The sequence below is a fragment of the Mycteria americana genome, chromosome 21 (assembly GCF_035582795.1).
Source record: "Mycteria americana isolate JAX WOST 10 ecotype Jacksonville Zoo and Gardens chromosome 21, USCA_MyAme_1.0, whole genome shotgun sequence".
Lineage (NCBI taxonomy): Eukaryota > Metazoa > Chordata > Aves > Ciconiiformes > Ciconiidae > Mycteria > Mycteria americana.
In genome coordinates, this window is record NC_134385.1 from 8209098 (window position 1) to 8234660 (window position 25563).

Sequence of the window (25563 nt, forward strand, 5' to 3'; positions counted from 1 at the left end):
GCACTGAAGAGCAATAATGGTAATGAAGATACTCAAGTACCTACAGTACCTATGCAGCTACTAGAAGCACAGCTGTGAAAGTAAGGTACCTCTCACAGATACTCCTCATAAGCAACTGCTAGAGAACAGGGGTTCGTTTCCAAATAAAACTCCTTCCAACTATACATGTTACAGAAATGATCAAGGCTGTTATTACCTTAAGAAAATGTCACTTCCTAAGGCACTGCGAAGAGCAGCTCTCCAGAAAAGATCCTTGCTAACGCAGAACAAACCTGCCATGAAGCCAGAGGAGATGAACTATCTAGAAGACATATTATTCTACCACCTCGCTCAAGATTATCATGGTGAGCAAACAGAAAGTGATTCTCATCTGTAGTGCTCTGAAGAGGCTGCTTCTCCACTGAGATAGATAAACAGAAGTTAAGAAATCATAGAAAAAAGATTCCAAGTGCTGGGATTCTGGTAAAAACACAGATACCCTCATATGAACTTCACTGTTTATCTTAACTCTGGTCTCCTTCCAATACTTATTTTTTAATTACCCTTTATCTATACAGTGTTACGCATAAGATCTTTACAAACAGCTCCCACTACACAGATTAACCAATTCTTTCTGCACGGTGGGCCAGTTTCTTTTACCTGTGAATGGGCCAAAACCATGCAAAAATGTTTGGCATGGATGTGCCAAAAGGGATCACTTCATGGTCTCAGGTTTAAAAGACCAGAAACACAAGTATTGCCTTGAAGCCGCCGTGACTCTTTTTCTCTTCTCCTCTCTTTCTCCCCCACTTCCAGACTTCATCCTCAGCTTATATCCCTACCTGCGCTGCCTTATTCATCCCATTTGGTTTTGTTTCAGTCGTTTTCAAAGGTGTTTCAACCTGCTTCATGCGCTGGGAAGGGAAATTGTGATTAATGCATTTTATGTTTCACTTGGCTGCTTTGCTCTCACAGGGAAGGAAGAGGCGAGGCAAGAAGCAGCCATTCCTCCCACGTCGCTCCCAGTGCTTCCAAGTGCCTTTGCAACATACCACCATGACCATAGCTCAGGTGAGCACAAAAAGCAAAATTCTCAGTCACCAAGTGCATCTGACCATTTACCAGGGTTCAAATATCATCTTACTTCAGCCCAGCATCTGCAGCTAAACCATATCCATGCACTGAAATACACCTCCGGTGGGACAGCAGCATCATACAACTGTGTATCACCCTACTGTTTTGACTGCAGAGAAAAGATAGATTTTCAAGAGATTATGAACAGAGCAACTTTGTCCTTCCTTCCAGCTCCTGCTCCACCACCTCCCTTGCACCAGCCAAGTACTGAGCTGACCCCTTAGCGAGCTGCCTCCTAATTTGACGAAAAGAAAATGTAGCAAATCCAAAAAAGGAAGAGTTTCCTGCCAGTTTGCAAGAAGTTTTTCAGAAAAGTGACAGCATTTACACAATTCAGGTGACTTTTTGACACTTTCAAAGAGCAGCCTGAAGGGAAACTCTCCTCAAATCACACAGTCTCACAGCAGTGCAGATCAAATGTTTTAAAATCCCTCTGCAGAGCGAGGCCTGACAGTGGCTCCATCACCTCACCCATCCCCAGGAATTCATGTGCTCACCATGGTACATGACTGGCAAACCTGCCAGGGGTCATGTTATACAGAACCATTTCTGACTCTTGGCAATTAAAGCTGGTGCTATAAAACGTTATAACGCATTCTGCTGGTGGGAGTACCTGGTTAGAAAAGTTATGTTTGAAGGAAGGTAGTATTTCCAGTGTTGTATTGCTCATGTTATGAACATGAAAAGTAAATTAAGGATAAACTACGCTGGGCCATTTACTGTCACAATGACGCAAGCTGAGCAAGTAGCATGACATATCGCATGGCCTTCAGAAAGATATGCTAAAACCCACTTATTGCTATTGAGATTAATGAATTGCTATTAAGAGTTGTTCCTCTTTACTCGGCACTCATTAGACCACATCTGGATACGGCACTCAGTTTGGGGCCTGAAGCACAAGAAACGTTGATAAAATTCAGCGGGTCTGGCGAAGAGCCACCAAAATAGTCAGGGAGCTGGAGCATGTGCCCTGCAAGGGGCAGCTGTGGGGAGTGGGACTGTCCAGCCTGGAGAAGAGATGGCTTTGGGGGACCTGACAGCAGCCTGCTGGTACCTGCACGGAGGTTATCAAGAAGACAGAGCCAGGCTCTTTTTGCAGGTGCACAGCAGGAGGAGGACAGAAATGGTCACAATGTGAAAGAGGGGATGCTCTGAGCTGACAAAAGAAAAAAAGTTTCACCATTATGACAGTCAGGCACTGGAATTGGCGAAATATCCATCCTCAGAGGTTTTTGAGACCCAACTAGATAAAGCCCTGAGCAACCTAGTTCTGAATTCAGTATCAACTCTTCTTTGAGCAGGAGGCTGAACTAAAGATCTCCTGAAGTCCCTGAATTATTCTGTGAAAATATGACACAAGAAATAGATTAAGAATTCCTGAAATGCTTTTTAAAAACTACAGAGAAAGAGACAAATTTTCACAATTCATCACCCAAACATAAATGGCAAAAATTCTGCTTAGCAAAAAAGTATCAATTTGCACATATTTGCCATAAACAACAATATTCCCTTATTCAGCTAACTGGCACATTTACTCCTAAAAATTGCTTTGGAAGCTCGTGAAATTCAGCACCTGGCTTCTTAGATGTGGCACTTCCAGCAGTTGGAATATTTGTAGGCTAGTTCTATACTGAGAAATTCACTTTCTAGCAGACCTACCAAGCTGGGGGGTGTGGGTGTGTGTGTGTGTGTAATATATGAGAGCCATCTACCTCCAGAAGTAATTTAAAAAAAAAAAAAATCCAATGTCAGTCAGCATATTTCCTGACATCAAGCTAAAGACCACCAACAAAGAGCTTGAGCTGCAAGAGCATTCCCAGTAAAGGCATGCAAGAATACAACATTTAGTCTCCTCTCCCCTTCCCATTTGCTCTTCACCCTGTTAAGTCCATCAGCATGGCACCAACAAGCCAGCCTGGTGCATACAGAGGTATGTAGCAAATACAAAACCAAACACATACACACGCACAAAGAGAAAAGAGAAAGCATAAAGAAGCATGCACAAACCAAGAACAAACGTGCAAGCCTCTCTATTTGTGGTATCTGGACTCAATTAGGTGGAGAGAGATGCAGATAAAAACCATGCCAAGTTACCTTCAATGGAATAAGAATAATGTGCTGGGCTGGGCTGGCTTGTGGTTAACCCTGTAGTGCAGGTAAGAACACTGTGCTGACTTGTAGATGGAGTCTGAATTAAACCACTTTCAGGTTTCATACCTGGCCACAGTGCACCTGAATCAGATAAATTGGACCAGTTACAAACAAATATGCTGGGACCAAACAGCATGCTGCTACCTCAGATTAAGATTTTTGCTTGTCACAAAAGCAAGTAACAAATCACATATGGAAAATATTTAATTTCTGCAATAGTAAGTGCTGTCAGGCTGCGCATGGATTAGAGCTGCTGACAAAACTGGCTGAAAAAGAGAAAATTAAAAGCACCAACAAGACCAATTCCCAAAGCTTTCAACTAAAAATGTTAGTGTCACGGTAAGGCTCACTGCCACGTTGGTATAAAGGAACTGCTAATCCCTCTGATGTTTGGGCTGAGTTGCACAGCACTGCAAATGACCTCAGCTATTACATAGGAGGCTGAAGTTGGTATATATTAAGGTCAAGGTCAATGCTTCCACTACTTCACAGGGCTTTGGGTTGAATGTTTTAAAACAAGCCACAAGTCAGTAATTTTCATAGACTAACAACTGTGAATATACAGCTCCAAAAAAGGGAAAAAAAATCTAAATGTTTCTTCTAGATTTCCTGCCATTCTGGAAAGCATTTGTAACAACACTGGGCAAAGTGACTGTAATTCATCTGTACATGGCACACATAAGCAGTGTGGTTTCAGCTCAGGTGCCATGTTAAGGTCTAGTCTACTGCACTGTCAGTGGTGAAAACAGCATCCGACTGAAGAAGCTCAGCTCAGGCCTGGTTCTTCAGGGCTCTTCAGGCTTTTTTTTAAGTGTTTCCAGACCTACAGCGCAAGTCAAAGGCATTTCTCCTTGGCCCTGGTTAGAAAGCAGGAATCAGTTGAGAGGATCTACTTGAAAACAAGCAGGAGTGTGCAAAGCAGAGGGACAGAGGACATTTGGAGCTAGACACAAAGTTCAGGGCCAGCAGAAAGACCACCGTCCTTCTTAAACCCCCCAAAACCAGTACCAAGGCTGTGAAAGCCACCTGCAGCCTTTCACCCACTGTAGCAGGATGAGCCATGGGCTACGAGCTCCAAGAAGACATGGGAGACTCTATAAAGCTGGACAAGTGCAGCAACTCCAAGAGCTCGCTCCATGCTGCAGCTTTGTCAGAATTAAATTCTGCAACGGCTCTTTGATTTATTTACATACCTGATCTCAAACTGTCACCTATGAGTCAAATTAAGTCATTCACCTATCTGTACAGCCACACCAGGGTTTTGATTCTTCAACTCTCAAGTTGCGTCTTCATTACTGTTTCAAACCTCGAGAACCATGATAATTAGCAAACAAAAGGGAAAGACTGATTTAAGAAAGATTGTAGATGTATTGCAGAAACTCCAGAATAAAATGTATGGAAAACAGATCCTCTAAGGAGAGTGCGAGTAGCTGTATTTGTTTAGTCTGGAAAGGGAGTGCCACAATCTTCAAGTAAGGTGAGTAGTTTTTAGAGTGGACAGTAACCAACAGTTCCTTACAGTGCAAGGCAGATGGACAAGGAGCAGACAGCAACATAATGAGACAGTCACAGGACACACACAGAAGTGCCTAATAACCATGACAATGAAACACAAACCAACTCTGAATGCTGTAGGATAATTATCACATGAGGAGCGTAATGCCAGCTCAGACACACACGTCAAAGGTGTTCACGGGGTTGGTTGGATGCGAGTGCAGGAGCTGACTCAGGTCATGTGTTAAGGCATCTTTCATCCCCTGCTTTCCACAACTGTCTCTTTGTCATCTCCCAGTATAGACATGTTCTACTTTCCATACAGCAAGGCACACTCTTGGCCTGGTGGCACACGTCCTTCCCCCTCATTCTGCAAGGCAGCATTTATAAGCCAGCACAGCCTTGAGGCTGACAGAGAGGAAGCCAGGCGAGGGGGAACGAGACCCCACCACATCCAACGGCAGCACCACAGCTGGGGCAGAAGAGTGTCACAGGACACGTCTACATACGTGGGAAGACCCCACACAGGATAGTCCATCACTTCTAGGTTTTTCTTGAGTTAATGTAAACCATCACGTCCACAGTGTTTCTAACACCAGCTTACAGCCACACATATGCAGCTTGTATGTTGCTACTCTTATTTTACTGCTGCTTTAATAAAATCCCTCCAGACCACAAGTATGTCCTATGCAGAACAATGCACTGAACACCACCAAAAAAGTATTACAGCACAAGGAGAGGTGACAAACTGGCAAGAGCATAGGTCATCTTTTCTCTGAAAGCAGCATCCTGACCTGAGTGATCTCAAGACTATGCTTGTGTTTGTTAGCTTGCTGGAATTGCATACTTAAAATACATCTGCTTTGTTCCAGTTAGATAATCCATGATGCCTTCTTTTTGGCATAGAAACAAATACACAGTAGAAAGTCATGCAAACCTCTGGAACAGGCCCTTTGATGTTGGTAAAACATCTAACCAAGCTGGCCAAGTCCTCACCTGCTCAATGGAGATTTTGTGAGCAGAAACGATTTGTAGACTTTCCTCTACACTGTGCATGTTCAGTCCTCTACCCTTCACCTGTCCATCACACCATGCAAGGTCAGTATGATCAAGCAGGTACCACTCCAGTATGATTTCCATTACTGGAAATATGACTTTTAATATCTTCCTAACACTTAAATTCAGACTAAAAATTCAGGTTTTTAATAATAGACCTCAAAATCCATACCAAGATATTTCAGTAACTGATCACATTTCAGAAGATGTTTAACAGACAAAAGTTCCTATGAAGTCAACAGAAAATGCTGATCTCTTGCCTAGGTCTTCAGAAGAATTTCTACTGTTAAGTTCAGAGTACAACACTGAAGCAGCTAAGTACCCCCAAATTCCAGAGCCTTTGGATTAAAAAAAAAAAAAAAAACGAAACACACACCACCCCAAACGCAGCCACCACCACTACCACCAAAAAAACATCACACACACACAAAACACTAACAAAACCCCCTACATCCTCCCTCCCCAAAAAACTTCAGAGATAACTCTAAAACACCTTTTTAAACATCTTGCCCTAACACTTCAAGGGAGCATTCCATGTATTAACACATATTTGCCTTAAAAAAAAAAAGGCAACACAGTAAAATACCTAAGAACATACAAATCAGCCTCAGTGCACCGTTCACAACAAACTACCAATAAACACCAAATACATGAAGTAAAGAGAACCACCAGCCACTGTTCAGATACAGCAAAACCCAGTGCAACAAGGCACTGAAACCAAAGTGCAGGCACCCAGGGAAGAGAAGTACGTTCCAGCAACCGTAACATAGGGTCGGGCTCGGTTTGTAGGTAACAGACTGTTGTGACAACACTGAACACTACAACCGGACAAAAAGACAAGGAGCAGAGTGTTCAGAAAGACAGCAGACAAACTGCACTGGCAACTGAAGACTTGGGCATGGGCACAGCATCAGACTTCTCCGCACTGGTTCAGCTTTCCAGGGAAAAGCTCTGCTGGAGGAATGAAGGGAGCTCAGAAAACAGGCAGAGACCTTTGGCTCCCCAGGACACGTAACAGAGTTAACTAGGTCCTCGCCCACTAGAAATCCCGAGACCACTCTCATGCCAGGTGGTGGGGAGGGTTGGTTGTTTTTAAAAATCTCTGAAATAGCAGTTATACTTAAACCTTACTGGCAGGGGCTGAGCTAGAAATGCAGAAGCAGCAAATACCAACAGCCACCCAAACGACCCTATTCTCCTGAAGAGCCTTGAGTTGCTAATAAAACAGCCCCGAGTTGCTAATAAAAGAGCCCAACACTTACACCCTGCAAAGCTCCCACTTCATGGCATTCAAGTGATCAGTCAGAACAATGTATCTCAGCATTAATACAGGGCAAATGAGACTTGGGAGATACTGTTTGATCAAACCCTTGCGTCCCAGTTACTACAAAACCATCATTTTCTTCCTAAGGATTCCTCAACCACAAGAAAATGCCTTTTCATTAATCCCAGGTGTATATATATGAAAAAAAAAGAAAGGTATGTTGATTTGTTTTACATATTGACCTTTCTCATAAAGATAACAATTTGTGCCATATTACTTCAAACAGAATTAGTAATGTCTAATAAAATTGAGCCTAGTTGTATGTTTTCTACACCATCTTTCAAAGATACCACGACAAATCAATTGTTTCCTAATTTATATAAAAGTCCTTGCTCTGTCAGCAGCTAAGAAAAGCCATAAATGTTGCTGGTTTTATTCAAAGATACCTAGTTCTTTTGCTAAGGAAAAATTCATCCATTTACACTTCAAGATACTAAAATTCTAGCACCACAGATAAATCTGCAAGAGGCTCTGTTCATTTAGTTATGCAGCGTCTGAGACAGAGGCTTCATGGCTATCTCACAGCTGCGCAGCTCACTGACAGCACACGTGGTGCTCGCCCAGGTTACCTGCGTGGAAGGGTGATGCTCTCCCCTCTCATTAGAGCGAGGTGCTAAGGGACAAAACAGCCTCCGCCACCATACGCTTTGGGGAGCTGGCAACAATATACAATATTTACAGATGAAACCAAGCATGGCAACATCAAAAATGAAAAGAGAAGTTAAAATGTTATTTTTTAATGACCAGTCATAAAATTTCATGCATGCGGGGGATAGTCAATCATGTGTTTTTTCCCAGTGCCTGACACTCGAATATACAGAGTACAAGGGAAGACCAGGCAGCTCCTTTCACTAGCTAACCCACCTGGAAGTTAGATGTTTCTGTCTGCACTACTCATCCTCAACTCCCTTTATACATCAGGGAAAAAGATGGCCTTTAGCTTCTAAAACAGCCCAACACCCAAAGGTGCGTCTCTCCCTCCATGCACTACAAAGGAAGCACAGGGCGAATAGCTCAAACCCTGTCATCGAGCTTTAGCTGCTCAGTTACAACAGGACTCTTACCCCTCAATCCCTTGCAAAAACCAGAATGGCTAATAGAGGGCTCAAGTATTAAAGCAACTTAAGCAAACTTATTTGCCTAGTAAACTTGGAGACATTTTAGCATGAAATCTACATTTGGTTAAAGATGAAATAACAAGAAAGTCTTAATCCTGGCCAGCAAAAAGGAAAGGAAAAATACCTTCAGCAGAGATGCTACGGTATGGGGTCTTGTGTGATTTCACTGATGAGGAAACTGCACAAACACAGCCATACCACAACTGGAGAAAATTACGATCCCAAACTAAGAACCATCTGGCAACCTTCATGGGGAGACATCCAAATTAATGGCCAGGAAAACAGCTTTGTAAGAAATAGTATTTTATCATAAGAAGTCCCATCAGTACTGTAGATACTGATCTACAATTTAAGTTAGGCACGTGCCTAACTTAAACCTACAGACTCTTCTCTCCAACACACCTGGTTAAGCTTAACATTGGCTTTTTAATGAGACATAAGACAATAATTGCAGGCACTGAGAAGTCTTTGAAAAGTTACTTCTTACCAAAAGGAGGTAGTCCATAGGTTTGGGTGGTCTGGGGGTAGATGGTGTAGGGCTGAGACTGCTGTAGTGCTTGGTACTGAGTCTGACCAGGGTAAGGGCTCATTGTTTCCGATACAGGTACAGAAAGGATATGTGCATATGGCCTTATTAAAAAGAAAGAACAAAAATAAAAATGAACTATTTACATTATGCGTCTTTCAGCCTCCAAACCAGAAGACATATAAAAAAATTGCTTTAGGAAGAAGAAACAATACACACTGACATGTGCTTTTAGTGTAATATCCGCTTGTGTTTCCCAATATGACAGGCTCTTGGTTTTACATATGCTGCGCTTTTTTTGCAGTGACATCAGGGGAAACTCTCTCCTCTATGATGCCAGAGCACCAGTGCTTATTCCAGGACTGGGATGGCAGGGTGAGAGGGGAAGAATAAACTCCCCGTTCCAACTGGCAGAAGCAATTAGTTTCACTTATCATGCTTCACAACACCAAATCCTAAAGCTAATACAATATAGTAGTACGTGTCAAAACTACTGGAACACAGAAAGAGACTACACAAAAGGAAGCATGGGAGATTAAGGCCTACTATGCTGCAATGGGAAGAACTGTTAAGATCCCCAAACATGGTAAATGACCAGAAAATCCTCTATTCCCCTTATATTATGTCCAGTTTGTTTATTCCTCAAATATTATGGTTATTATTCAAAAAGACTATTGTGTTGTTAATTAATTGAAGTGGCTCATTTATCCTTGTGATCAAAAGACAACAGCAACTAAAGCCAAAGGGTGACTACTATCAGCTTCAGTGTCCGCAGCAATGAGTATCTGTTGCCAGAAGATACGGAAGTGTGATTTACAGCATTACAGAAATGCATAAAGATGCAAAAAGATAACTTCAGAAAGTACAGAATTTAGTAACAATTGTTTGACTTACTTTGCAGAATACATTTGTGAGGTATAATCATTTGATGACCTTGGGATATAATCAGTGCATGTCATAACTGGAAAAAAAAATAGTTTGTACAATTACATAGGTGATTTCAAAACCCAACAAATAATGACAATTAAGTATCAGCATGCACAGTACATTTTAACCAAGACACAGGATTTACAAAGCCTTTTTAGTGCCTTGAATATCTATTTCAAAGCAAATTCTCAAAACATGCACTGTTAAAACAGCACAAAAATGTTCTTCTTGCCAGTTCACAGCAAGTAGATGATTCAGTCAATACTATTTCTCCCTTTGTAACAGTGCTCTTTCTCTTTACCAGCTGGTATTGTCATCTTTCGCAATTCTTATGATAAAACTTTGACTTCAGCCCTGCCCAATACCTTGAATATGCCAAAGGGCCTTCATCTGCGCCAAGCTTAACATTTCTGTGTCTCAGAGCAGAGTCCAAAGCAGATGCTTGTTTTGCCAAGCTTTCCTTTTCCCCTTCCCTTTTGTACATACTATACCCAGAGCATGGCTCCAGCAATCTGTCTTTCCTTTAAAAAACAGCGGCTCCCAGCTCAACAAACTTAATCCTACACATCAAGTGACGGCAGGCAGAGCTGCAGTGCACAAGGCTGAGAGTTCAAATTCAGACCTCTAAAGAAATTTGGCAGTTACATTTAATGGGACGTTTCCATTTTTCTGCTTGAATAAATCTGCAGCAATTGCACTTTAAAACTGGTAAGAGAGAGTCACTCAGCCTGCAAATCCAAGGAGGAAATGTTCAAAATCTTCTCACTTAGCACTGCCTATGGCTCTAGTATACCCCATATGTGACAGTTCTTAATTACAGCATTCTAGGTTGGGGTGGAGAAGGGGGCTTGAGTTGGTATGTCTTAACCCAAAAGCCATTAAACGCCCCCAGGATTCAGATGAGCTGACCTGATAAATACTCAGCTGCCCATCAAACTAGGAAAGCAAGGATGTGCAGGACCCCTGGCACAGAATTTGGCACTGTACAGCCCCTCTGGCACATGCCATCCCCGTAGTGCAGTATGCTGCAGTGATCTCCACGCTAAATGAGTTTTGTGATTGTAAATCAGCATAGTACGTGGGTTTACCAGTTCAGATCTACAAGCACGATACCCAAATTCTTAGCAAACACAGCTGTGCTGCTGTGGATCCAGCCTATTCATCTGCAGCCAGTTTGGAAGCAGGCAAAGCACCCAGGTTCCAGCCCTGCCTAGGAGGGGATCCAGGCTAACAGTGTATCTCTTGTATGGGTCCAGGGGCCTGGATCTTCCATCACTAACATGAGAAAAGACTGCACCTTCCCTCTTCCTTCTGGAGTGAGACTCAACTAACAGCCTTCAAAAAGAAATATGGTCAGGGATGGCAGCATACTTTGCCTTGGGATTTGCTCCAGGTGCCAGTGATGTGCTCCAACAAGTCAGTCTTTCCCCATCTGGAACAGTCCTTACAACATTATTGCTCTTGTATCATCATGTAGTTAACTCTCTTACAGTTACATCCACTAAAGGGAGCAGGTTAGTTTGCACAGGCAACCCTAACTGTAACATTACAGTTAGGTAGCATTCTGCTACCTAAATAACCTACTCTTAACGTAATCTGAGCATAAGCGGCTGAGAAATACAAACCATCAGCCACATGCTCTGAACCTTCTGAATGCTCCATGAACCACCTCCCTCTGGTCCTCAGTGTTTGCCTTTACTCATGGTGTGAAGCCCATGTAGCACAAGGATACACCAGGAAACGCAAACTGGGAACTTTTGGACCTAAAGGCTTCCACTGAACACTTGTCAGGTATCCTCACATCCATCATGTGAATTTTTTTTTTTTTTTTTTTTAAGAATGTGAATATTCATCTGAATAGTAATGTAGTAATGGTATTTCTAGAATTTTTATTTTTAAAATAGCATATAAAGAATTAGGTAATGGTGTAAAAAAGAAAAAAACCCCACAATATTACTGCATGCAACTTCTGGAATTTGTAAATGACTTATCCAGTTAGGCAGCAGATTTTGCAGGCTAAAACAACTGGTAACTCCTGCAACATCACAGCACATTGATTAAAATAGTAAAGATGTAATCAGTTAGCAATGGAAAGTTACACATTACATATTCTCAATCAAGTTGAGCTGATATAAGTAAGTATGGGCAGTCAAAGGTATTCTACACAGGAATCCTCCTTTCGTAATAACCTCCAGCCCTCTTCTTCCAGAAGCAAGGACACATTCCACCTCTCACTTGCTATGCAATCTTTTTATTTTCTGCCTCAGTTTTCCCTCCACTTATTTCATAAGGAATTTCTGCAGACATTCAATACAGTTCAGAGTCTAAGACTAAGTGTATGGCATATTATTACAAAAGACCCAACCAGCTGTGTAGAGATAATGATTTCCAAAAATAACATCTTTTACAATAGTTGTAAGTTGATTTACAATAGTTGAGTTGATTACTGATCAACTCAACTCCTTCCCTCAAGAAAAATAATGTATAAGGCAGATAAGACATAGCAGTACCCAGCAGCAAGCTGGAGGGCAGTGACACAAAAATATTTGTTAGAAAGAGATATTTGCTTACCATCAGGCATTAACATTTTGTAAGCACCACAGCAAACTTTCACTTTACAACTAATAGTGAGGACAGGCTAAGGATTACAAGGAGGAGACAAAGCTTGTGTGTGATGAAGCAAAGTAATGAGACCAGTCAAAGAAAAGAGGAAAGCCAGTGGGAGCAGAACTCCAGAAAATACTTACTCTCACTGGACATGGGAAGGTTTGAACCAAGGCTTGAAGATTCAGGTTTCTGATCGCTGACTTCTGCGTTGCTCACATGACTGCCAGGACAAACAAAGGCTAATCATTAGCATTACGAACTCTTAAATTAACATCCTTGGGCATCATAACCCCTGGATTCAACCTTCCTCTCTGAGGCAAACTGACTCTTAACAGAAACTAACTCTGCACTCTTTGATATTTCACACAGAGAACCCAAGATAGAGATTTGCAGCTCTAGTTAAGACATTAAACTATCACCTCCAGCATGTTTACTCACCACCTGGTCTCAAGATAAGGCTGTAGCTTCACTGACATCTCAGCAGACCTAGCAGCTTGGCGCTGCCATCTGCAGCAGAAAGTACAAACTTCTTCCCTGCTGCCTGGGCATGGCCTCCTGCTCCCCTGCATCAGCTCAGGCACCCATCAGGCTCTCTGTGAGAGTTTAATTTGCTCATCCAGCACAAAAAACATGCAGTTATTTTTGCTGGGATACTGAATAGACTCAGCTCATGGAGGGATCCAGCAAGCACCATGCTTGGTGCACACTTGAGCTACAAGCAGAACTCCCCCTCTCAGAAGCAATAAGAAGTTATATTGGCTCCTTCACCTTGTAAAACTGCAGCCTGAGAATATCAGAATAACACACAGATGCCTCAAAACTTCATGAAAAGCTGTGTTGCAGAACTAGCAATAATAAAACTAAAGCCAACAAGGCAATCATAAAAGGAAAAAGCAGTTTCATTAAGAAATTATCTGTATTTCTGTGCTGGTTTTGGCTGGGATAGAGTTAATTTTCTTCATAGTAGGTAGTAGGTAGTATGGGGCTGTGTTTTGGATTTGTGCTGAAAACAGTGTTGATAACATGTGCCGCAGCAGGTATACCTCTGAAGGGATCATGGCCCAAGGATAAGTCCATGCTGCAGCAGGTACACCTTGAAGCATCTGTGGCTGTGCATGAGGTCATGCTGGAGCACCTCAAAGCATGTGGTCATGGATAAGCCCTCAACAGAGCAGGTATGCCCCTGGAGGGACTGCAGCCATACGTAAGGCCATGTTGGAGCAGGTATATCTCTGAAGGCATTGTGGCCCATGGAGAAGGCCACGCTGGAACAGGTGCACCTCAAAGCAACTGTGGCTGTGGATAGGTCTATGCCGCAGCAGGTATGCCCCTGGAGAGACTGTGGCTCATAGATAAGGCTCCACTTGGAGCAGGTAGACCCCTAAGGGACTGTGGGTAAGTCCAAGCTGGAGCAGGGGCAACGGGAGGAGTTCATTGCAATGTTAAACCTGATGGTCTGACCCAAAGGAACCAGGGGTGGAGACTGTAATGGAAATACCTTTAAATTGTTGTAACCCAGGATTTGAGTTGCATGTTATAGGAATTACTATAGCAGGAACCACCTGAACGAATGGAGGACAAGCCTTACAAGAAGCAGTGCAAGTGCAGCAGTGACCCAACCTGAGCTGGCTTTGGTGCCCAGGAACTCCATGCAACACACCACCTCTCCTGTCCTGAGTGACCACCGCGACAGATGGAGCCCAAAGTCATGGACTAAATGAACTCAGCGGACATTTATGGACATTTTACAGGCATTTCACAGGGGTGGTCCATAGACTAAGGGAATGATATCTGTGTATTGTATCAAAGGATGGGAAGGGGAGTGGTGAGTAATGATAATGTACTGGACAGTACGGGACCTGAGCATGATGTAAATGGAATGAAATAAGGGGTGGAGAATGTGCTGGTTTTGGCTGGGATAGAGTTAATTTTCTTCACAGTAGCTGGTATGGGGCTATGTTTTGGATTTGTGCTGAAGACAGTGTTGATAACACAGGAATGTTTTCATTACAGCTGAGCAGTGCTGACACAGAGTCAAGGTGTTTTCTGCCTCTCACCTCACCCCACCAGCGAGTGGGCTGGGGGGGCGGGCACAAAAAGTTGGGAGGGGACACAGCCGGGACAGCTGACCCCAACTGCCCAAAGGGATGTTCCAGATCATATGTCGTCCTGCTCAGCATACAAAGCTGGGGGAAGAAGAAGAAGGAAGAGGGGACGCTCGGAGTTGTGGCATTTGTTTTCCCAAGTAACTGCTATGCGTGATGGAGCCCTGCTTTCCTGGAGATGGCTGAGCACATGCCTGCCCATGGGAAGGAGTGAATAAATTCCTTGTCTTGCTTTGCTTGTGCACACGGCTTTTGCTGTACCTATTAAACTGTCTTTATCTCAACTCACGAGTTTTCTCACTTTTATGCTTCTGATTCTCTCCCTCATCCCACCAGGGGGGAGTGAGCGAGCGGCTGGGGGGGGCTTAGTTGCTGGCTGGGATTAAACCATGACACCAGCATTTCATAGAATCACAGAATGGTTTAGGTTGGAAAGGACCTTCACCGATCATCTGGTCCAAACCACCTCCATGGACATGTCTCCTGCAGGGACATCTTTCACTTGGTCAGGTTGCTCAAAGCCATGTCCAACCTGACCTTGAACACTTCCAGTGATGGGGCATACACAACTTCTCTGGGCAACCGGTTGCAGTGTCTCACCACCCTCTGCGCGCTGTCCTTTACTGCTTCCTCAGAATACCTGCAGGTGGTTGGTGCTCCCTTCCAACACTCGGGAGCTCCTGACTGAACGCCAACATATGAAGGAGGTGCACAAGAGGTGGCAGCAGGGGCAGGTGGCCCTGAAGGAGCACACAGACATGGTCTAGCATGCAGGGATGGGGTTAGGAAAGCCAAAGCCTGCCCGGCGCTGAATCTGTCGAGGGAAGTGAAGGGCAACAAGAAAGGCTTCTGGAAGTACATCTACAGCAAAAGGAAGACTGGGGAAAACGTGGGTCTGCTGCTGAATGGGGCAGGGGAATGTGGTGACAAAGGACACAGCAAAGGGCGATGTGCTCAATGCCTCCGTTTTTACAGGTATGAGCAGCCTTCAGGAATCCCCCCGAGACCAGTCTGGAGCAAGGAAGACCTGCCCTTGGTGGAAGAGGACCAGGTAAGGGAGCACTAAACAGAGCGGACATACATAACTCTGTGGGGCCTGCCGCGATGCACCCATGAGTGCTGACTTTGTGAGGCCATTCTCTCTTATCTTTGAGGGGTCATGGGCAATCGAGAGAGGTTCCTGAAGACTGGGGGGAAAAGCAAATGACACCGTGGCTGCCTTGCACCACCAAGAGCATCCTGCAGACCAGCCGAGCACGCTGTATTCACAAATGTTAAGACTCTTATGGATGCTTAATGCTCCTAAGAGAGATGACCCTCACTGGGTACTGCTCCTCCCTTCCCCACTTCCACAATCCAGATAAGACAAATACAGCCAGAGTATTGACATCGGCTGAAAATCATGTTGCTGAGGAGAAACAAGTCTAATAAATCATTTTAAACTATTCCATAGGTCAAACTCACAGGTAAAATCATATATAGTTTTATCAAAATAGAGCCAGAATATTTAAACAGAATATTTAAGCAGGTCAGAAATGCAATTTTATCCCTCCCCCCATTCTGTTTTTAAATACTATATAAGGATGTTTACACTCAAATCTTGAGGCTACTGGTGCCTGTAGGAAAGCTGCGATTGCACTGAAGGAGGGTGACATGCTGAAAGAGAATTGACACCATTCACTCCGGAATATTCAGACCTGCCCGTGCTGCCCTCAGCTCCTTTGTAGCCAACAGAGAGAAAAATTCCTCCAAGGACATGGTTCATCGCACCTCGTACCAGCTAGAAAGGGAGCTTGCACTGATTAGCTCAAATTTCTAACTTTTAGACATATAATGAATTTCACACACTGTTTGCTCACTGTTTCCTGTTGAAGTATTCCCTTCGATTTTTTAATAAAATATGTACTGATGTCCCCATTCAGGGCTTCAATATATCACGCCCACTCCTGCATGAATGGCACACACAATGTTTCCTCCTCACTCACATTGGGATGTCAGAGGCTCCAAAAAGAAATCTTTCTTCACAGTATTTGCTACTACTCACAGGAACAGAATAAACCTTAATATAGCTATTCTCACTATATGTAATAATAGTGATTAATTCCTAAATACGACATACATCAGAAAGCATCTACTGAAGCTAAAAATAGTACAATATAACAGCTTTAAACAGAAGAGGCTATCAATTTGAGAGGGTTTAAATTCTCAAAACAGTTATCCACATAGTTTTGCTGAGAATCATAGCACAGGTATTATTAAAATATTCTGAGTCTCACCAGAATAAATGCATGTTATGTGCAGTACATGACAGCCTCATCAGATTCTGTGAAAAACAGGATGCTTGATGATGCAATTAAGACTCTTTGTAGCCACTTTTATAAAAGCTTAATACCAAAGGGTCAGTTGATTTTTCTTTTATTGGGAACTTAATCTCAAAATTATATCAAATACAAAAGTGACTTATATTTGCCCTATCTCTGAAAAATAAAATTATATGCAAGCTTCTAAAATGGAAGCTTAGAATGATAAAACAACATTAATAACTGTTCCACACTAAAACCAAATTCAAAATTACGTACCTCAAGCTTTGTTCTCTGGATTCCTGCATCTTGGCTTTTTTCACCTGCAAAGACAAAAACGTTCAGAGACACAACTAACGAGAGCCGTCCTTGACAGAATCCACGCACACAGACCTCCATTAGCAGATCACCACTGGTTACTATAGAGTTCGCATTAGTGTTTAAATACAGAAAGCCTTGCATTGCACTCCAGAGCTAACCAGTGTAACCATGGGTTCTTCATCTCGAAACAAGCTTTTTCCTAATTAGAAAACAAGTGCTAAAGCTGAACATGTTAGCAAAATTGCCATGTTATTTAAGTAAGTAACAGATGACAGGATATACAGCTACAAATGTCTGATAAGGACAATTTTATGGAAATTTAATAAAACAGCCATAAATTTTAAGAAAATCTTATTCTGCATAGATTCAGCACAACTGCCATAAACTTGGGTCCTTCTCTTTTTTCCCCCATATTTAAATATTATATAAAGATAGGAACTTGAATATTTTTTCTGTAATAAATTAGGACTTCCGATTTTAATTTCTGAGTAAAAACAATATAGCATTTATTCTGTTTTTGTAGGTGGCCAGCTGGATCCAGTTCCTGTATAGGGTATTACACAAACAGAAAGCGCTGGCTTGAACACAGATTCGGTTTTCTGCGTGCAGGCTACAAATACTACTTTGAAATCCTCGGCAAGATGACAGGGTTAGTTTCTGTAGCTCACAGTCTTTTGAGCAAGATGTTCCTGTGATATATGGCTTTTCTTTCCCCCACCTTCTCCCTCTAGCAGAAAGCTGTACAGCCTTCCGTGTTTCTGGAACACGTTTAGATGCCAAACTTGCTGGTTCAGTACCCAGCTGCACTCACGGTTCATCCCGGACCCCGCAGGGCACTTAGCAGACAGCACTGCTCAGCACATGTGTTTTGTGAACGGGGTCTGGGCAGGTACGTGCTGGGTGTCAGGCTGCAGGGATTACAGCTCCCTGACTTGGGTACAGTAGTCAAAGAAAGACTGCTGCCACCTATGAACACTGCTAGCATAAACGCCTCACCGCGTTATTCAAGTTTGTCCCTCTCTATGGTGAGATGCCAGGAAAATGCAATGTGAGCATGAGACATCAAAATGTGCTCAAAACTTTTTTAAAAAATATAAATTAATAAAACACAGGTGAATTTCTGTTGGGCAGGGGAAGACGGGAGGCAGAGGTACAAAAAAGGATAAAGGCTCAAGGCAGTAGCCAGGGGAAAGCAAACAGTAAGGATGGAAAGGAGAAAGCTGAAAGGACAATCTTAGGAGAAAGCTGAAAGGACAATCTTATCTCCCTGATGACGTTACCAGTATTTTAGAGCTCAGTCTGCTTTCATCTCTGGTCTTGCCAGCAGCTGTTCCCTCTGGCACTTCACAGCAGAACACTACAAACTTAATTAGCACTCATCACACACATAAAAAAGGCAAAGGCAGTGACAAAAGACTATGGTAGTACAACAGCTTAGATGTCACACAGCCTCAAACCTTCTGGCATTCATCACTTCAACCTGAGCAAAGAGCTAGTAACAGTGGCATTGACATTAACTCCTGTTGTGGTTCTTCAGCCCCACAGCTTTGCAGACTTCTCCAGAGCCCTCCTCCTGCCTGGCCAGGAATACATGCTACTTCTGGTCCCCACTGCCATAAGGTCCAGGGCCCAAAGGAGCTGCATCAGTCTTCCCCACCTTAGTCTTGTAGTGACGTTAACTACAACACTAAGGGAAAGCAGACTAGTGTTCCCCCAGCTCCCTCCGGCACCGAGTTATCAGAGCATGGCTGCTGCCCATCCATGGTGCCCCTCAACTGCTTTCGGCATCCTTCTGTCCTGCAGCCGGTGCTTCAGCTCTTCCCTGGGACCCTGCCACCCACTCCTGAGGGAGGACCTCAGCCACCAACACTGCACCAGATAGCTCAGGGTGCCAAACTGCCCACAGGGTTCTTAAGGAAAGGAGAAAGAAAAAAATTTATCACATCAGAAAAAGTAGCAGCAAACTGCTTCAGACCAAAATTACATAGAGGATCAAAATAAAAATTAACTTAGAGTTGGCAGCTTGAATTTTAGATTTCACAGGAGGAATGCTGCTGTTTCCAGTCAGGTACTTGGTATGATCTGGCTTCTTCAATTCAGTAGATTTTTTTTTAATATGGGAGGTGGACAGAGAAATCAGCTCACATACCAAAAAAACCCAAACCAAAACCCAAAAAATTCCCCCAAAAAAGAACACATCAGTTTTATTGGCATTTTCATCACAAGCAGAATGGAACAGCTGTTCCTAAAACACCTCTCGATAATCAGGACTAGAACTCAAAGCACTGCTCTGCTGCTCTGCCGACTTTGGTCCCTGGAGTGGAATTTCTATCTTGATGATACTTGATGAGTATCTACACCGCAAGGCCATCGTGCCTTGTGCTCCTCTGATTGGAGATCTTCCCCATCTGCCAGAAACGTGCCCTTGGTGTTGTACAGAGAACAATATTTTAAATGAGTTTCCTTTAAGTCAATAGTTAATTTCATTTGAAAAATCAATAAATATCTGGAGAAGGTTTCATACTCCCTTTAAATGGCTCTGGAACACGGGATAGACAGTGCAAGTATGCAGCCTAAGTCAAGCAAAACAGCAATTTTGAATTTCAGTCTATCATGTCCCTGCCTCAACTGGCTAGCCTTGGCTAGTCCCCATCTCTGCAGGTTTTTAAAAGAAATTCTCCCTAACATCTTAAAGCTAAGCAATAACATTTACAAAATCTTGAAACTTCAGTGGGATGCAAACCCCTTGTCCTGGTTTCGGCTAGGATAGAGTTAATTTTCTTCCTAGTAGCTGGTATGGTGCTGTGTTTTGGATTTAGGATGAGAATAATGTTGATAACACACGGATGTTTTAGTTGTTGCTGAGCGGTGCTTACACTAGTCAAGGACTTCTCAGCTTCTCATGCCCTGTCAGCGAGAAGCTGGGAGGGGGCACAGCCAGGACAGCTCACCCCAACTGCCCAAAGGACTATTCCATACCCTATGGCGTCATGCCCAGTCTAGGGACTGGGGGGAGTTGGCCGGGGAGCAGCAATCGCTGCTCGGGGACGGGCTGGGCATCGGTCGGCAGGTGGTGAGCAATTGCATTGTGCATCACTTGTTTTGTATATTCTTTTCTCGTTCTTATTATTATTATTTTCCCTTCCTTTTCTGTCCTATTAAACTGTCTTTATCTCAACCCACGAATCTTACTTTTTTTTCCCCCAGTTGTCTCCCCCATCCCACCAGGGGGAATGAGCAAAGGGCTGGGTGGTGCTTAGCTGCCTGCTGCGTTAAACCACACCACCCCATTTTCTCCCGATCACTAATCACTGCAATTTACAGTACAAATTTAAGTGGGAGGGAACAGTTTTAAACATAGTCTTTCATGGGCTTGGAAAGCATTTTCTCTCTCTCCTGCCACATGTCATAAAACATATTTAATGCAGGAACAGCACCTAGTAACAATAACTTAAGGATGATGTTTGGGGCACAAGGAGAGAGTGCTGCCATGATGCGCTATACTCCCAGCTGAGCCCTGCATGATCACACTCCAACCCCAAACCCTACACGGGGCACCTCTCCTGCGTGAGCCTTAGAAAAGGCTGCTGAAACCTCTTCAAACGCCTCCTTCAACACACACTCCCCTCTGAAAACGTCTGGAGAGATGCTGAGGGTTTTTTTGTCCCCTCTCAAGTGACAGGATCACAGTTTGAAGACTTTTCATGCAGGAGAAGTGAATTCACTCTTTTTAAATACAAGAAAAAAAGAAAAAGAAAGAAAAGAAATGAAAACAAGGAAAAAGATGTGGTCTACCTCAGTGATTCAAGTTCCAGCTTTAGCAGCTTCAGACATTATCTCACTGACCTGTTCTGCTACACTACAATGAGTGACATGTCTCGTAAGGCACATCTCTGCTCCTACCTCCATCTGTTTACTTCACTATCAATTTTGGGCTTATGTTGATTTTAAAAAAAAAAAAGGGGGGGGGGGGGGGGAAGTCAAGTGACACATTCTAGCTGATCCCTGCTCCCACATCACAGATTTCTATAACTGAAAATCCAAATTATTCTTTGTGCTGGAAAATTCTGTTTCTGCCCCAGATCTACCAGCGTTTGAGTTCAGTTGTATTTACAAAGTCAGAATCAAAGCAGAACAAGTTTTCCTCCTGATGTTAAGATAACAGTTGCTTTACAACTGAATCCAACTCTGAGACTGATATTCATAGACCAATTCCCAAGCCCGAGCAGAACCCGGGAAAACCCCACACTCACAGCTAGCTAACAAGCAAGGCAATGTTGGAGCAAATGCTGCCAAAGCTAATTAAGACTGCAGCAATGCCGCTGTGAACGGAGGACTGCACACAAGTCAGGAATGCAGAATTTTATTGCAAACCCTTTGCCAATTTCAATTAAGAAAAATCTTCAGCCCAAACACATGACCATCATTTTTTCTCTATGCTTTGGCACCACTGGGTCTTTCCAGAGCCCTTTCCAACACCATGCTCTCCCTACCACTGACTCTGACTTGCCATTGCTGTCTGAGATGAGGAGTTGTTCCAAACAAAGAGCAACCCATTCTCCAAACAGAGAGCAACCCCAACAATGAACATAACACAAGTTCACCATCCCTTACAAAAAGGAGATTTTTGTCCTTTTCTAGCATTAAGGATTAAATAAAGTATTATAGAAAACAACTACATGCATCCACAACGCATTCAACAAGTGAGAGATTACTATACAGGATCACTTCTAAAAACTAATCCAGATTAATAACTTATTATAAATTAATAACTTTTTTGTCATGAGAAGGTCTGGAGGTCACTTTTGACCATTTTCCCCAAAACTGCCCGTTGCTTCCTTATTTCCCATGTCTGTTTCTGTTTTCTAGCACTGTGGTGTGCACAGAAACTTTTCCATTCTAATTCAGACTTGAAAAGGGAAGAAACATTCAAAAAACAGGAACAAAAGACATGCCTGTTTACTATGCCAGGCAGCAGTACCTGGGGTAAGTGAGAAGTCTAACATTTATTTAGAAAAGAGACACTGTATACTTTTGGACCAATTGTTACCATCAGTCCACACCGACACAAGAAAGTGACCCAAATTCTTTTTTTTTTTTGAAGTAAAATCCATTGAACTCAAAGCCTGATGACTTCTCTATAGGCTCCTTTCTGGATTCAGTTATCAACAGTTTGCCATAAACATTAGTTTTTGAAGTAACATACTAATCTTGTTCTCATGACTAAGAAAAGCAAAATCATTTGGGAAAGAAACAAGTTTGTACTATATCAACGCTGGGCTACTAGTCGACAGGATTTTGCAAAGCTGACTTCAGTTTTTTTTTTCATTAGGAAAATTCACTTGTTTCAGGAATGGTCTCACTACAAAAAACCAAAAAGACTGCTCTTTTCATTTCCTTCTGCAAGAATGTGCCACTATGCTCAAAATACCACCTCACTTACCAGTTGTGATCAATATAGTCTCATACTCTGTCTCAGAATGACTGGCTGGCATGAGACACTTAGAAGAAATTACCAAGAAAATCTTCAGCTGACAATTACAGCAGAATCTGCTTACAGAGGATGCTTTCATGTACCGAAAATTAGCTGTACCCTGTCTCTCATGCCCTGAAGAATAAAATTTTATAAAGACAGTTTTCATTACATAAGGATATAATTACAGATATTTCCTTTTTTAATACACACATTTAATTAAATTTTAAATCCTACAAATATCTGGAGTTCAAATTACATGTTTTTGCTAATTAGTTTCCCATGTTGTGCATATTGACTCGGGCACATAATCTTCATGTTGTGTCAAGCAATATTTTGAACAATTATAAATTTACATTTCCATTTCATTCAACTTTGTTCCTATGTCATAAAATTGCATAAATGACATTACAATGTATTTTCTAACTAGTTAACTGAAGAACATAAAATTCTCACATTAAAAAAGCATCAAAATCTTTTCAATAAGAACATTACCAAATTGCCCTCAGCATATTACTCTATTTTTGTGTGCATTTGAGAAGGTCTCCAAAATTAAAATAAGCTTCACTCTCAAGGTAACTTGGCAATTCCTTGCTGAGTTTGCAGCAGGTTTGTTTTGGAAATATAACATTAATGCAAACTGTTTTGCTTAATTCCTATGCTATTATGTTTTAGATAGACAAGTTTATCATACTGTATTAATAATCACTCTACCCAAAACTGCTGTGACATGATATTATCAGTTACTGATGATACATACAGTATTGCAAATATGTAAGATGTGTGGACAGCAATTTTTAACTTAGGACACACTCCCCTACTCAAACACACTGTTAAATTAAGTATTAAAAAAAATGCTTTCCACCTGTGGAGATGACAGATCATGGGACCTTTTCAAGATCTCAAGCACAAGAAGGATTAAAGACTATACACTGTAATAACCAGCATGCTGACTCTGTCATTTAAATAGCGAATTTTAATTTCTCTAGAACAGGTTTGAAATAGTCTGGTTTTCTGAGCATAACAAGTAATTATTTTACATACATACATTATAGATTTAAGCATACATAACTATTCCTTTTATTACTATCGCCTGTATGATTATAGTAAATTAAATGTACAACAGCAAAATTATTTTTCACCTCTAGATAAACATGCTAAGTATAAGCCTTATTTTCCATTATTAATTAAAATAACTGTATACTGAATTTGTGAGATCACCAATTTGTTTTCTATGTTCATTTTTAGCCTTTTTAAATGTACTTACTGGTTGGTCGGGTAAGTCTTGTGGCTCTTCCATGGGTATTACTATTCTAATGCTTAAATGATTCAAATCGTGTGTTCCTCGGCAGTCTTCAAAGCCTGTCAAAAAAAGGTGTTCATAGCTTTATGTACTTTTGGGGGGGCTTATCATTTAGGCTATCAGAGAACATTAATTGTTATATTATTCCACCCACAAGCTTTCTAAACTCGTGTTGCCATCTCCCAAGTAAAAGACGAAAGTCATATATGGAAAGATTTCATAAACAAGGGATTTAGCTTTAAGCTTCAAGATACAGAATTTTTTACGCACGTGGCACGTTTCTACATCATTTACTTGTACCATACTGACTACAGAAGCTAATGTATCAATCAGACATGTGCACCATGATTTTAAAGACAGCTTAAATGATCAAGTCTGGTCTACTAGGTCAGTAAACAGCGCGATTCAATCTAACCTGTTTTAATTTGGAACATTTATATAACAAACAACAAAAAAATCAGGACAAGACTGTACACCTAAATGTATTTACATGCAGTACTGTTCATTGCCAAATTCACAAAGCAAGTTTATTATTTCAATTGCACCTTTCAAAAAGAGAAGTTTGATGAAAATTTATAAATTAATTTTTATTTTGGAAGCTAAGTAACCCAGTGGCATTTAGCATAGAGATCTTACATATTATACCAAAGAGCTGCTATCCCCCAGGGTTTTAAAACCATGAAAAGGAAATTTTGCAGATTACTTTCACAGCCTGATTAATATTTGCAATTTGCTGGGCAAAAGATAAAGGCACGTATCCTCCAAGGCTTCCCCCTCTGCCCAACCAACGCTCATGAACAGCGTGACCTATGCGTTCCATCACTCTTCTTTCATCCTCTCATTTCAGAGCCAGTTTATTAAAAACAAACCCTAACCTCTTCAGACAAGCTCCATCTCAACTGCACCTAAAGCAAGTAGGCGCCTGCTCTCCCATCCCAGCAGAGCTGTCTCTTCCATATGCACACAGAGCAGAACCTAAGTGGATTACAGAAATTAGAAGAAATGCTGAAAAAAACTTAGTGGTTTGGAAGAAACTAAATACAGTGACTTTCTGTGCTGAGGTACAACCTATTCCTGCCTCCACAGCCATGGAAGTTTTGCTGTAAATCTCAGTGGAAATGCGAAAGGCTGTTTACCCGGCTCTGCTTTCTCTATGCCTTTCTGTTTTCCCATCATGTCTGGAGCATTCAGGCACCTTTGCATCATGAAATCGTCCCCATGCAAAGCGACTAAACAAGTTAACAGAAACAACTTTCCGGCGTCCTGAAAACAACTGCTTTTTCCCCCTCCTGGTCCCGGCCAGACCTACTTAAACTCTAGCACGTGCAGCCAGCCTGCAGTGGGGCACCACATGCTGAGCACGGGGATGCTTTGCAGCCTGGAATAATTTCATATTAACCATGAAAACACAAAGGATTTCTTCTCCCTTATTTGAGGACACATAAAGGTCTTGCATGCCAGGGTGTATCGTATAAGCCAGGGTAAAATTTCATTGAGGGTTTGAGTATTTTCCAAGGCTGCCTCCCCTAATCAAAGCTACTTACCTTTATTGCCTTAACTGTAAATCAACTGAATTTAAAATAAGTCTCTTCAATAACTCAGGTTCTTTTGAAATTACCCTATTCACACCACACACAAGCAAGTATACAATACAAATTACTACTGTCACCATTCCAGTTTTTCCTCCATCAGTTTTAATCGGGTTTATTTTAAATATAAAAGCTTGTTTCCTTTTTACTTTTTGT

The 25563-nt window shown here is 42.1% G+C and overlaps 1 protein-coding gene across 4 annotated transcripts in view; it reads right to left on the reverse strand.

Annotated features, from left to right (window-relative positions):
- Positions 1-25563, reverse strand: part of EYA3 (EYA transcriptional coactivator and phosphatase 3) — a 62877-nt gene that overhangs the window by 18850 nt on the left and 18464 nt on the right. For 2 of the 4 annotated variants that reach the window (XM_075522612.1, XM_075522613.1), the window contains exons 2-7: positions 23783-23877; positions 17001-17044; positions 12457-12536; positions 9677-9743; positions 8744-8886; positions 3208-3345 (exon numbers count right to left, since the gene is read on the reverse strand). In XM_075522612.1, coding sequence (XP_075378727.1) covers positions 3208-3345; positions 8744-8886; positions 9677-9743; positions 12457-12536; positions 17001-17044; positions 23783-23815 — 505 coding nt within the window. In that variant the 5' untranslated portion in view covers positions 23816-23877. The remainder of the gene's footprint in view (positions 1-3207; positions 3346-8743; positions 8887-9676; positions 9744-12456; positions 12537-17000; positions 17045-23782; positions 23878-25563) is intronic. The other 2 variants (XM_075522615.1, XM_075522614.1) reach the window with 1 other exon arrangement.